A 14,490-nucleotide genomic window follows, 5' to 3' on the forward strand; every position below is an offset into this window, starting at 1 on the left:
AAAGTGTGACTGTTTTGGGTAGCAGGTGGTGCACCAGTCCAACTTCTTGTGTGCTGCTGGAGCTTAATTCATGAAAGGGAAGTGAGGGGTAATCCTGCATGCATCTGACTTCTGCCTCACAGGTAGTGGAAGGTCTTCGGGGTGTGAAGAGGAAAGCCACTCACTGGTGGATACCATACCTCCTCTTGCAGCCACCATTTTCATTTCCCTGGTCTTGTCAAATATTTGATCAGCAAGGAATTTAGCCATGTTACTGTCATAGAGTTAAGGCTAAGTTGATAGATACTCTTTCTTTAGAGATTTTTCAGCTGAACGACTGTTAACACTGTTTTGATTATCCCATATAATCAGGGTTTTACTATGAGACAACATTTCCTCATGTACCTTCATCTCCATCATGCACCATGCTTCTGAGGAAAGGTATCATTGTTCCTTTAATGTCACCAGATCTACCTTGATGAAATCACGAGCCAACCACAAGATGTGATCACATTGATCCTGAATGCAGCTTTTCAAGAAGGCAGGTCCCAGCTACATGCTCAAGGCTGTTAGGAACTTCTAATAACCTCTGTTCTCGATGTCAATATCCACATCTCAAAAACAAGTAAAAGGGATTTAGTCCATCAAAGAGCCAGCACTATCCTGTTCTAAAGAGAAAGCTGAGCACTGTACGGCTTCTTCTCTGGCAGGTTTTGTTCATGCAGGAGAGCTGGGAAGATACAATGTGCTTAATTTCCGACCTACCTGGAGCTTGACCCTCCCATTCTGATCTCTGTCTCTCGTTGGCTGGCCTGTATAACGATCCAGTGACTACAGGGCTTTAAATGGATGCTTGTGGAACCTCTTTGTCTTTTCTTGTTTGTTTTTTCCACTTCTGGAGGAGAAGACAGAATGAGTTGTGCTTTTTTTATATACCATACATATCCTAGACTGAAAAGCCAATCATCTTTAACATTTGGTTTCATGCAAGTAACTAGAAAATACGCAATCGTATTGTCTCACCTTGCCTTAGTCAACCTGAAGAAAGAGATTGTGAGGGTAGTTGTGCATCCTTCTCAATGTTCTAATGAAGAACAACCTATCATCAGGACATAGAGATCTGAAGCTGAATGGGAATGGTCAAAATTGTCTGTTGAATTCTCAAACATCATCATAAATCAGTCACCATCTTGAAGTGAAGTGACAGAAACCCTTGTGCTGTAAAATGCCACCTTACTGTCTCAATGGAAAGCCCGTGGCAATCGTTTTGAGAAAAATAGCATTTTTCACTCACACTCCCAACAATTCACAGAAAGATGTTATTTCTGTAGACAGCAGATGTCAGTGAAATTGCAATTAAATTAAAATAAAAGCTGACTTGTCAAGTACCTTTTTTGTCTTCACGGATGGAAATAAAATACTAAAGATATAGTTAAATACTAAACTAAGTCAAGAGGATGAAATTTTTCAGAGTTGTATCAATAAAGCATTGAAAAGTGAGAATACAGTGAGACAGTGTAACACCGTGGAGTGAATTCTAACTGGGGGCATCACCGTCCGGTATGGAGGTGGGTGGGTGACCACTGCACAGGATCGAAACAAGCTGCAGAAAGTTATAAACTCAGACTACTCCATCATTGGCACTCGCCTTCCCAAAATCCATGACATCTTCAAAGAGCGATGTCTCAAAAATGCAGCATCCATCATTAGGGACCCCCCACCCCCAGTCAACAAGGACATGCCCTCTTCTCATTGCTACCATCGGGAAGGAAGTACAGGATCCTGAAGGCACTCAATGACTCAACATCCTCTGTGCTGTTGTGATTCCAATGCTTATCCAGATAAGATCTAGCCTTAATAGACCTAGCGAGGCTGGGAAATTGTATTTTAGCTCCCAATTATACTTTGCAGGACTACTGACACCCACCATCACTTCTTTTTCTCTCCTACTGATCATAATGCTTTTCATGACAAACCCATGCCTTCTGTTATAAGACCAGAAGATACAGGAATAGAATTAGGCCATTTGGCCCATCGAGTCTGCTCCGCCATTTCATCATGGCTGATCCAATTTTACTCTCAGCACCAATCTCCTGCTTTCTCCCCGTATCCCTTCATGCTTGACCAATTAAGAATCTATCACCCTCTGCCTTAAATATAGATAAAGACTTTGCCTCCATGGTTGTTTCTGGCAAAGAATTCTACAGATTCACCACTCTCTGGCTAAAGAAATTCCTCCTCATCTCCATTCTAAAAGGACACACCTATATTCTGATGCTTTGTCCATTGGTGTTAGACTCTTCCAATATAGAAAACATCATCTTCACATTCACTCTATTAAGGCCTTTCACCATTGAATAGGTTTCAAATACGTCACCCCTTATTCTTCCAAATTCTAGTGAATACAGGCTCAGAGCCATCAAACAATCTTCATATGACAAGCCATTCAATCTTGCAATAACTTTTGTGAATCTCCTTTGAACTATCTCCAGTTTCAGCACATCCATTCTATGATAAGAGGCCCAAAACTGCTCACAATACTCCAAGTGAGACCTCACCAGTGCTTAACAAAGTTTCAACATTACATCTTTGCTTTTATATTCTAGTCCTCTTGAAATCAATGCCAACATTGCATTTGACTTCCCTACCTCCAACTCAACCTGCAAATTAACCTTTAGGGATCAGTCCTGAGGAAGGGTCTCGGCCTGAAACATCGACAGTGCTTCTCCTTATAGATGCTGCCTGGCCTGCTGTGTTCCACCAGCATTTTGTGTGTGTTGTTTGAATTTCCAGCATAAGAACATAACATAAGAACATAAGAGATAGGAGCAGGAGTAGGCCAATCAGCCCCTCAAGCCTGCTCCGCCATTCAACAAGATCATGGCTGATCCAATCTTAACTCTAGAACATTCAACATCTGCAGATTTCCTCGTGTTTAAAATTTAGGGAATCCTGGAAAAGGACTCCAAAGTCACTTTCTGCCTCTGTTTTTGGTATTTTCTCTCCATTTAGAAAATAGTCAACCCTTCCATTATTTTTTCTACCAAAGTGCATGATCATACAATTCCCGACACTCTATTCCACCTGCCACTTCTTTTCCCATTCTCCTAATCTGTTCAAATCCTTCTATAGCCTTTCTAATTCCTCATAATTATCTGCCCCCACATCTTCATATTGTTCGCAATCTTTGTAATAAGCCATCAATTCTTTCATCTAAATCATTGATATAAAAAGTAAAAAAATTGCTTCCAATGCAGACCCCTGTGAAGCACATTAGTCACCAGCAGCCAGCCAGAAAAGGTCCCTTTATCTTCTCTTTGCCTGCTACCAATCAGTCACTGCTGTATCCATGCTAGAATCTTTCCTGTAATACCATGGCCTCGTAGCTTGTTAAGCAGCCTTATGCATGGCACCTTCTTAAAGGCCTTCTGACAAGTACACAACATTAACCAATTCTCCTTTGTTTATCCTGTTTGTTATTTCTTCAAAGAATTCCAACAGGTTTGTCAGGCAAGATTTTCCCTTAAGGAAACCATGCTGACTTGGGCCTATTTATCATCTGCCTCCATTTACCCTGAAACCAGATCCTTAACAATCAGCTCCAACATTTTCTCAACCACCGAGGTCAAAGTAACTGGCCTATAGTTTCCCTCCTTCTGCCTCCCTCCCTTCTTGAAGAGTGGAGTAGCATCTGCAATTTTCCAGTCTTCCAGAACCATTCCAGAATCTAGTGATTCTTGAAAGATCAGTAGTAATCTCTCCACAATCTCTTCAGCTACCTCTTTCAGAACTCAGATGTGTACACCATTCAATCCAGATGATTTATACAATTCCAGACCTATCAGTTTCCCAAGAACCTTCTTTCTAGCAATGGTAACTTCCCACACTTCATGACCCCTGAAACTTGGAACATCCACCATATTGCTAGTGTCATCCACAGTGAAGACTGATGTGAAATATTTTTTATCAGAAACAGGTTTATTATCAGATGGTTTATTACCAGCTATAAATTTGCTGATGATACAAACATTGTGGTGGAATCTCAGGTGGTGGTGAAAGGGCGTACAGGAGTGAGGTATGCCAACTAGTGGAATGGTGCCATAGTAACAACCTGGCACTCAACGTCAGTAAGACAAAAGAACTGATTGTGGATTTCTGGAAGGGTAAGACGAAGGAACATGTACCAATCCTCATAGAGGGATCAGAAGTGGAGAGAGTGAGCAGTTTCAGGTTCCTGGATGTCAAGATCTCTGAGGATCTAATCTGGTCCCAATATATTGATGTAGTTCTAAAGAAGGCAAGGCAGCAGCTGTACTTCATTAGGAGTTTGAAGAGATTTGGCATGTCACCAAATACACACATAAACTTCTATAGATGAACCGTGGAGAACATTCTGACAGGCTGCATCACTGGGATGGGGTTGGGGCCTACCGAGAGAAGCTGCAGAGGGTTATAAATCTAGTCAGCTCCATTTTGGGTACTAGCCTAGGTAGCATCCATTATTAAGGACCTTCAGCACCCAGGGCATGGCCTTTTCTCACTGTTACCATCAGGTAGGAGGTACAGAAGCCTAAAGGCCACACTCAGTGATTCAGGAACAGCTTCTTCCCCTCTGCCATCCAAATCCTAAATGGACATTGAACCCTTGGAGACTACCTCACTTTTTAAAAATATACAGTATTTCTATTTCTTGCACAGTTTTAAAAATCAATTCAGTATATTTTAATGTAATTGATTATTTATTATTTTATTTATTTTTTTCTCTTCTATATTTTGTATTGCATTGAACTGCTGCAATACATTACAAATGTATTAAATTAACAAATTTCACGTCACATGCCGGTGGTATTAAACCTGATTCTGATATTTATGTTTTCCATCTTTATCTTAATGATTTCTATTGGCTTTCTGTTGGTTTTTAAAAGTCCCTTCCTCTTAATCGCCACTAATTTTTGCTCCGTTATATGCGCTCTCTTTGGATTTTATGTTGACTTTGACTGTTGTTATCCACGATTGTGTCACTTTGGCTTTCGAATATTCTTCCTCTTTGGGATGTGTATATCCTGTGCCTTCGGAATTGGTTCCAGAAACTCTAGCCATGTGGAACTTTGTCGAACAACTTATCACTTTCCAGTTTAGCTCTGTCTCCGAAATTTCTCCTTAACACCCTTTGTTTCCCTCTTTTAAATAATATAAAATAACAACATCGCACTTGAAATGTCAGACGGCTCGAACAACTTTCGTGGCCACACCCAGTATGAACTGTGCGCTAACTCTCCACGCGCTCCCTGTCCAGGTGGAGACATGAGAGAGGAGCCCGCAAACGGCTGGGACTCCACACCTCCCTTCAAAGTCCGCGGGTCAGAGATTGTGTTACTTTATCTGCAGCTTGCGTTAACGTCTTGTGACAAAGTCTCATGCAGTACCGAGAATTGTCAAATAGGCTGGGAAAGTGAACTAAACGCAAGCTGGAACTTTTTTCCCTCACTTGTTTTCTAGCGGATTTGCAATAAACTCTTGTATTGCAACACACTGTGGTTGACTGAATCGAGGTTTGTGTCACCCAGCTTTCCCGTTTCCAGGAAACACCCTATCCTCTTTATGTACCAGATTACTTTTTATTTGGTGTGTTTTACACTACTTGTTTTAACATAACTAGTTAATATACACAAATATACTTACTGCTATTCAATTTTTTTTACATTTATCATGTATTGTATTGTACTGCTGCCGCAACGCTAGCAAATTTCATGAGATATGCCGGTGATTTTAAACCTGATTCTGATTATCAATTTAGGGCAGCTTGCTGCTGTCGTTATGTGCTCAACTTCAATTTCACTGGAAAACCCGCAGATCCCCAATGTAAAAATGTCTACACGCTAGTAAAAGAAGTAGAAAATAGGACAAAAGTAACACCGGATCAGGAGTTTTCTCAAACTTTTCGTGCAATATATAGGTTTTGTGATCGTTGGCCCAGTTTACAAACACGTAAACTGCCCAGAATTGTCTCAAACAGGATTAAAATTCTGTAATGGTAATAAGTAGACTCAGTTTGCCATTCAATTTCTTGTCTTTACCTGCACTGGATCTTTGATTAAAGAGGCTTCGTCAGTGAAGGTCCGCTTTGATCGGCAGTCCGCTGCGATTTGTATATTCTGTGCTTCCGCGGTCATTCACACTGTGTACCTCTCTCGGATGGGACAGGTTGATGTGTGTTATCCAATGAGAAATAAAGATATACATGAGATCACTTGTTGCCAGGTGACTTTATTCTTTTCATTCTGTTGGCTCAGTGTTTGAAGAGTGCAGATGGTGCCCTCAGATACCGTGTACTTACAGAACGATCCCTGTTTGCAATTAAATCCCTGCAATGTACTCCTTTACAGCTGCCAGTCATTCCAATATACAGCGACCAATATACATTCCTCAATTCTTCAGCCAGCCAGCTACATTGAGGATAATTTACGGTAACCAACTAGGATGTGATAGGACATATCAGCCACTGGGGAAACTCTCAAGGTCACGGAGAGAATATTCAAACTGCCCTCTGTGTCAGGAGGGTTACAGGGTTTTGCAGATAAATCAATACAGCACCATTATATCGATGCAGGACTTCATCGGGTCCTAGTGGCAGGTAAAACCAGTTTTGAAATGTATTATAAATGACCTTCCTTCCACTAAAAGTCAGAACTAAATCAGAAATTGGATGTTTGTTCATGACTGCACAATATTCAATCCCATTCGCAACAAAACAAACCAATCTTTGCCTGCAGGCAGCGAGATGACGCGGAGTGGCACAATGGCAGAGCGGGAGGTGTAGCTGTCCTGTCCTCCTGACCTTCGATGATGTCTGTGCGTGGAATGTGCATGTTTTCTCGTAACTGTGTTGGTATTATTAGTGTATTCCAGTTTCCTCTCCTATATCAAAGACATGCGATTTGGTGGGCGAATGGGTCACTCGAAATTTACCCCAGTTTAGTTTGATAGACAACATGAGGAGTTGAATAGCCCTAATGCGAGAGACTTCTATAAATATAAAATAATGTGAGAGACAAACTTCTATGGATGCACAGTAGGGAGTATCCTAACTGGTTGGATTACATTTTATCCAAATTCCACCAACACGTTACCATTGCCACGGGAGGGGAAGGGGGCAGATTTGATCATGCTGATATAAACCGACACTTTACAAAGCCATCCTATTCCCTCATCCTGGCCTCTCTGAGCCCATCTCCATAATGTTAATCTCAGAAACCAGTCAAAAGGACCATTACCATGTGGCCTAATGTGGCAATCTCCATGCCTCAGGACTGTTTTGAACAGATGAACTGACAAATGTTCAAAGAAGCTGTCAGAAACTGAGAAGACACAGACCTTGAGGAATATGCCTCATCTATCACCGGCTACATCAGTAAGTGTATAGACAATGTTGGTGACTCAAGGTCATCTCACTGTCCAACCAAAAGCCCTGAGGAGAGCTTCCTAATAAAAGCCAGGGACACTGCCTTCAATTCTAGTGATAGAACGGTTCCCAGAGTAGCCAGAAGATACCCCATCTTAGGCATGAAGAGGGACAAGACCACCACACCTCATAGTGATCCTCATAGTATGTGTTTGGGCATGAAGGGCATTAAAACTAGCAGAGCCAGAGATTTCTTTCTTCCTGGTGCTACAGTGGGGCTGAATTATTCAGTGATGGTGCTGAGGGATGTACTGTATGGTAACATGTATTCGCAAGGCCAGACGCGTGGCGTTCAATAGTCAATTTCAAGCATCACACACAATAGGCAGCATCTATAGGAAGGGGTACAGTCATAGCCTGCTGCATTCCACCAGCATTGTGTTGCTTGAATTTCCGGCATCTGCAGATTTCCTCATGTTTCAGTTTCAAGCATTATGTGTCTACTATAAATGCCTCTGTTGATTCACAAGCAACAGCCATTGATGGATCTAATGTAGAAGTGAACTGTGACAGTGTCAACAGCATCGGAGACAACACGGGCTACACAGAGCATAAACAAACCAACAGAGCATCCGACCCACTCAAGGAAAAGCAGTGTCGACTCTACTACTGTACTAGACATGTCTCCCTCACTGACACTCTTAGCAACTTTTATGCACACTTTGAGGCATGCAACACAACACCGGCCACAAAATCTACCCCTCTCCCAGGTGAACAGGTATTGCAAAAGCAGCAAACTTCAGAAAGTCTGCAGAGTCAACTCCGTTAAGGCCATCGAGCTGATAGTATCTCAGGTCGAGTTCTCAGGGAGAGTGTATGCCAGCTCATTGATATCTTCACAGTCATCTTCAGCACATCACCACTCATCCAGGCTACTGTCCTCATATGTCTCAAATCTCCCACCATCACCCCATATCAAAGAACTCTACATCTTCAGAACTAAACAACTACTGTCCAGTGGCACTCACACTAATCATCATGAAATGCTTTGAATGACTGGTAATCAAAAACTGCATTCCTGCCACAGTCAGCAACATGTTTACTGAAAGAACTCTCTAAAACAGATGGCATAGCATCGGTCATGAACCTGGCCCTGACACACCTAGACAGCAACAACACTTATGTCAGAATGTAGTTTCTGGATTTCAGTTCAGCATTCAACACTATTGTCCCTGAACAAACTGTTACTCCTACTCCTCTGTCTAAATACACCACTGTGCAACTGGCTGTTGGACTTCCAAACCAACAGACCTCAGATAGTCAGGATGCACAACTGCACCTTCCTCCCCATCATCCTCAAAATGGGATCCTCCCCAGAGCTGTGTGATGAGCCTATTAACTGTATACTCTGCTCACACGTGACTACATGGCAAAATACATTATCGTAATCACATTGTCAAGTTCGCAGATGACATAACAGTGCTGGGGCTCGTTATCAACAACAATGAGATGACCTACAGAGAGTAGGTGGACGAGCTCAAGGCCTGGTGTCAGGTGACTAACCTCTTCCTCAATGACACCAAGACAAAGGAGATGATTATTGATTTCAGGAGAATTCACACTAGCTACAATCCTCTTTACATCAAACATAGAAACATAGAAAATAGGTGCAGGAGTAGGCCATTCGGCCCTTTGAGCCAGCACCGCCATTCAGTATGATCATGGCTGATCATCCAACTCAGAACCCTGTACCTGCCTTCTCTGCATACCGCCTGATCCCTTCAGCCACAGGGGCCATATCTAACTCCCTCTTAAATATAGCCAATGAACTGGCCTCAACTGTTTCTTGTGGCAGAACAGTGAAAACTGTTAGCAGGTTCAAACGCCTAGGATTGCACATCTCACACAAATCTTCATGATCCTAGTACACATCCTACAGCATCAGAAAATTTCACCAACCTCTCTACTTTTGAAAGAGGCTGAAGTGAGCTGGACTATGCACACTCATACTCAAATACTTCTATAGGTGTGGACTAGAGAATATTCTAACAAGCTGCATCACTGCATGGAAGGGTCTGCATAGGGTAGTCAAAACTGCCCAATGCATCACCAGCACCAACTTACCCATCATGAAGGACATACAGTAGATACAGAAAGTTGCCAGAAAAGGGCCAGTAATGTCCTGAAGGATCCCACACACCCAGCTTGTGGATTGTTTGTCCCACTCCCATCAGGGAGGAGGCTACTAGGACCATCAGAAACAAAAACAGTTACTTTTCCCAAGCAGTAAGACTTATCAACATCTCCACCACTAACACACCGCTCCATACTCCTAACCACCAGCAGCTTATTATTTCCTGTCACTAACCTCATGTACAAATGTTCCTGTGACCAACATCAACTTACGGCCATACAATCAATCCATGTACATAAACTACCTTCCATATTTATGTTTATCATGCTTTTTTATAATATTGTTGTGTTCTTTATCCTATTGTATGTTTTAATACTGCATTGGATCTGAAAAAAATAATTATTGTTCTCATTTACTGGAAATTACATTTAAAAATCTTTGATCACAGCCTAGTATAGAAACACCAATGCTGAGGAACGGAAAATTCCACAGAAAGTGTTGGATAGCATCCAGTCCATCACAGGCAAAGTCCTCACAACCACTGACCACATTTACAAAGAGCTCTGCCACAGAATGCAGCATCCATCATCAAATACCCTTCCATCGAGGCCACACACTCCTCTCACTACTACCATCATCTCATGGTTCAGTCCATGAACACCGTGTTCAGGCTAACGTTCCGGCCCGTGGATGCTGGACTCCGGGTCTTCCGGCTGTCCCTTGTTTCATTTGGGCTTAGTCATAGGCACCAGATGCTCATCTTGGGGCTGGAATATAAGTGGCCCTGGGTTCATGTGTTGGTTGCTGGTTTGTCTTGTCAGTATCCTGTCCTTGCCTCTGTTGGGTAAGTCAGGCTGTCTTCACTGTTACCGAGGCTGGACTGTTCCCTTCCCTTCCCCTTCCTTCTGAGGCACTGCCTGCAACCTTGTCAAGTTCAACCACTGGAGTGAGACTGGAGCCTTGCTGCGTCAAGATATGGAACTGTCTATTGTTGAGTTGGAACTGTATCTGTGTCCATGCCTTTGCTAGGTAGGTCCGTCTGTTTGCCGCTACCTAGTGTTGGGGACTGTCTCATTGTGCTCAGCATTCTGTGTCTGAGTCCTGGCCCTGTGTCCTGTTCCCAAGGAGAGGTCCTAGCTCTGTGTTCCATGTTCCTGTCTCTCAAGTCTAAGGCTCTGTGTTCCCGTGTTCTAGCCCAAGGCTCTGTGTTCCTGTCCTCCCCAAGACCAAGTCAAGGCTTCTAGCTTTGTGTTCCGAGGTTCCTGTCTCCCAAGACAACGTCATGTCTTCACCTAATTCCGGAGTCCGAGCCTGAGTCAATACCCAGGTATTGGGTCCTTATCCAGTCTCTGGCTCGGAGTCCGAACCCAAGCCTCGTCAAGTCCTCGCCTCAAAGAACCCAAGCCTCGTCAAGCCCTCACCTCGAGGAACCCAAGCCTCGTCAAGCCCTCACCTCGAGGAACCCAAGCCTCGTCAAGCCCTCACCTCGAGGAATCCAAGCCTCGTCAAGCCCTCGCCTCGAGGAACCCAAGCTTCGTCAAGCCCTCGCCTCGAGGAACCCAAGCCATGTCCAGTCCTGTAGCCACGTCATGTGCTCGCCTAGTTCTGGGGTCCGAGCCCAAGTCAAGACCCAGGTTCTGGGTCCTTGTCCAGTCTCTGGCTCGGAGTGCAAGTCCAGGTTCCCAGTTCCCAGTTCCTTGTCCTAGGCTAAGTCCGTTTTCTTGTCCCAGCTCCTAGTCAGCATCCAGTCACATCCCTAACTCTAGTCTCTAGTCCTGTCCTGTTCCTAGTACTTCAGTGCCTGTGTCTTGCATTTGGGTCCGCCACCAGCGCCTACCTTATGACACATCAGGCAGGTGGCACAGAAGGGTGAGGTCCCACACCACCAGGTACAGCAACAGTAATTACCATACAACCGTCAGGTGTGGATACTTCACTCACCACAGTTCTGAACCAATTCTATGACCCACAGACTCAATTTCAAGGACTATTTACAATTCACATTCTCAGTATTATATTTTATTTTTTCTTTGTCACATTGGTCTTTGTTTATATTTAGTTTTTCATAAATTCTATTGCATTTGTTTATTTTTCTCTAAATGAGAGAGAGTTTCAGACAGACAGAGAGACAGACAGACAGACAGACAGAAAGCCTGCCTTTGGATCTTCCTCCCTTCCAGGACAAACTCAGGCTTAGTTCCTCAGCAGCCACAGAATCAACTTTCACACCAGTGAATACCCTTGTTATCAGCTGGAGAAATGTCCTGGACAAATGCAGCAGCATGTACATGATCCCATTGATGGGAATAGCTAAACAGGTTTGTAAATTTGCACCACCTCCCACTGGTCTGCCTTTCTTAATAATACCCACCAACAAAGGGACTGCATAGTCTGAAGGACTTGGACATGATTAAGTTAATACTCATGTGTCTGAGCCCCATGGTATATGGTATATTCTGCTTTGGCAAATCCCTAGAATAGGGAGAGAGAGCTCAAAGAAATTTAAGTCAGTGATCCTGACTGCATTTATTACAGGGGAAATCACTGTGGACAGCCTAAATAAATGCAGGCAATGGAAAAGTTGATATCTGTTAACATTTGCCACAGGACTTGGAAAACACTTTACCTGAGTGTTTGGACAAGGTCACCTAAATCAGGTTAACTGGTCAGATGCAACTGAGAGTGAGGCAAGATTGTGCAAGAACTTTGAATCCACTGACAATGAGAACTGATTGTAGATTTTAGGAAGGGGAAGAGAGATGAACAAGCACTAGTCTCATTGAAGAATGAATAGCTTCACATACCTGGGTGTCAATGTCTTGGAGGATATATGCTGGGCCCAAAACATAGAGGCAAAACTAAAGAAGGTTTGCCACAATCTTATCAAAGGATATTCAACACCTTATCAAAGACTAATAACTTTGACAGATGTACAGTAGAAAGCATTCTGACTGGTTATATCATGGCCTCATATGGAAACCCAAATGTACAAGAATGCAAGATGCTACAGAGTGTAGTGGTCTGCCAGTTTTATCATGGGTACAGCTCTTCTTCAAGACCAGCTACAAGAAGTGATGTCTCAGGAAGGTATAGCTTGTGTTACGTATCCGTGACACATGACAGTGGTACCCTTGTCACGTGACTGGGGTTGAAGCTATACTGGACTTGAGGTAATGGTCTTGTGATGATGGAGTGACGTCATTTTCCCGCCAGTAGAGGTCATGTGACAGGTTTTTTTTTTACAGGTATAAAAGGAAGACCCCACCCTGTGGGGAGGGGCAGTTCGTGGCTGGATTTGCCAAGCTGACTTCATGCCACTGCGTGATTTAATGTGATGACGCAGTTTAGTTGAAAAATGAAGTTTTATCTAATGCCTAAAGTTTAAAAGGTCATTGCCAGCAGTTTCTTTACTGTGGAGAGTGAAGATAAAAGTTCGGAAGTTAAAGATCGAGGAGAATCAAATTTCGTTGGTGGAATGGTTTCGACCTTGTGTGATCCTCATTCGGAAGGATTTCGTTGACTGTTCTCATGTTAATCTCTGCTGGGATAGCAGGAGATTGAGGACAGTGTGGAAAAAAAGGTCAGTGCCTTTAAGCCGTTACGTTTCATAGAAGTTCTTCGTGGGAAGAGTTCGACGCCGGGGATTGAAGGAGAACGACGTGGAAGAGAATTTAAATCGCCTTAAAAAGTCTTTCCTTTTAAATGGACTGAGCATTTTGAACTTTTGGCAATATCGCTTTAAACAACTGTTTGAGCTGCATCGCTTTAAGAACTGTTTTTGCTGCATTGCTTTAAGAACTGTGAAGCTGCCGCACAGCAGCTGTTTTCCGGTTACGTTAGTGTTTGTTTACGTTTGGGGGTTTGTTTTCAGTGTTTAATAAATGTGTTATTTGTTATAAAACCCCTTGCCTAACTTACATATATTTATTGTTGCCTGAATACGTAACACTTGCCATCAAAGATCTTCATCTATTGGGCCATGTACTCTTCTTGATTCTGCCATCAGACCATAAACAGACAGACAGACAGACTTTATTGATACCGAGGGAAATTGGGTTTCATTACAGCCGTACCACCAAGAATAGTGAAGAAATATAGCAATATAAAACCATAAATAATTAAATAATAATAAGTTAATCATGCCGTGGAAAAAAAAGTCCAGGACCAGCCCATTGGCTCAGGGTGTCTGACACTCCAAGGGAGGAGTTGTAAAGTTTGATGGCCACAGGCAGGAATGACTTCCTATGACGCTCAGTGTTACATCTTGGTGGAATGAGACTCTGGCTGAATGTACTCCTGTGCCTAACCAGTACATTATGGAGTGGATGGGAGTATAAAACCATAAGATATAGGAGCAGAATTAGACCATTTGGCCCATTGAGGTTGAATTGCCATTTCATCAAGGCTGATGCTTTTATCCTGTCCACCTCCATGTCCTGCCTGTTCCCTATATCCCTTCATACCATGACCAATCAAGAACTATCAACCTCTGCCTTAAATATACATAAAGATTTGGTCTCCACAGCTGCCTGAAGCAATGAATTCCACATATACACCTCTCTCCGGCTACAGAAATTCCTCCTCATCTCCATTCTAAAAGGAAGCCCTTCTATTCTGAGGCTGTGTCCTCTCATTGTAGACCATAGCAAACATCTACTCCACATCCACTCTAATCAAGGCCTTTCAATATTAGATACAATTCAAGTAGGTTACCCCTCATTCTTCTGAATTCAGGCCCAGAGCCATCAAACACTCATTACATGACAAGCCATTTGATCCTGGTATAATTTTCATCAACCTCCTTTGAACTCAACCCAGTGTCAGCACATCCATTCTGAGATAAGGGGCCCAAAACTGCTCAGATTACTGCTTGTGAGGCATCACCAGTGCTTTATAAAGCCTCAAAGTTACACCTGTGCTTTTATATTCTGGGCATCTTGAAATAAATGTTAATATCACAGTTGCCTTCCTGACT

At 42.9% G+C, this 14,490-nt stretch overlaps 1 protein-coding gene across 3 annotated transcripts in view; it reads right to left on the bottom strand.

Moving 5' to 3' along the window:
- The window catches only part of LOC140734514 (interferon-inducible GTPase 5-like), a 218,192-nt gene that overhangs the window by 13,169 nt on the left and 190,533 nt on the right, over nucleotides 1–14,490 (bottom strand). Inside the window, exons 1-2 of one of the 3 annotated variants that reach the window (XM_073058584.1) lie at nucleotides 6,057–6,166; nucleotides 745–874 (exon numbers count right to left, since the gene is read on the bottom strand). In XM_073058584.1, coding sequence (XP_072914685.1) covers nucleotides 745–764 — 20 coding nt within the window. In that variant the 5' untranslated portion in view covers nucleotides 765–874; nucleotides 6,057–6,166. Of the gene's footprint in view, nucleotides 1–744; nucleotides 875–6,056; nucleotides 6,167–14,490 lie in introns of those variants that run through there. The other 2 variants (XM_073058583.1, XM_073058586.1) reach the window with 2 other exon arrangements.

This window comes from Hemitrygon akajei, chromosome 10 (assembly GCF_048418815.1).
Source record: "Hemitrygon akajei chromosome 10, sHemAka1.3, whole genome shotgun sequence".
Lineage (NCBI taxonomy): Eukaryota > Metazoa > Chordata > Chondrichthyes > Myliobatiformes > Dasyatidae > Hemitrygon > Hemitrygon akajei.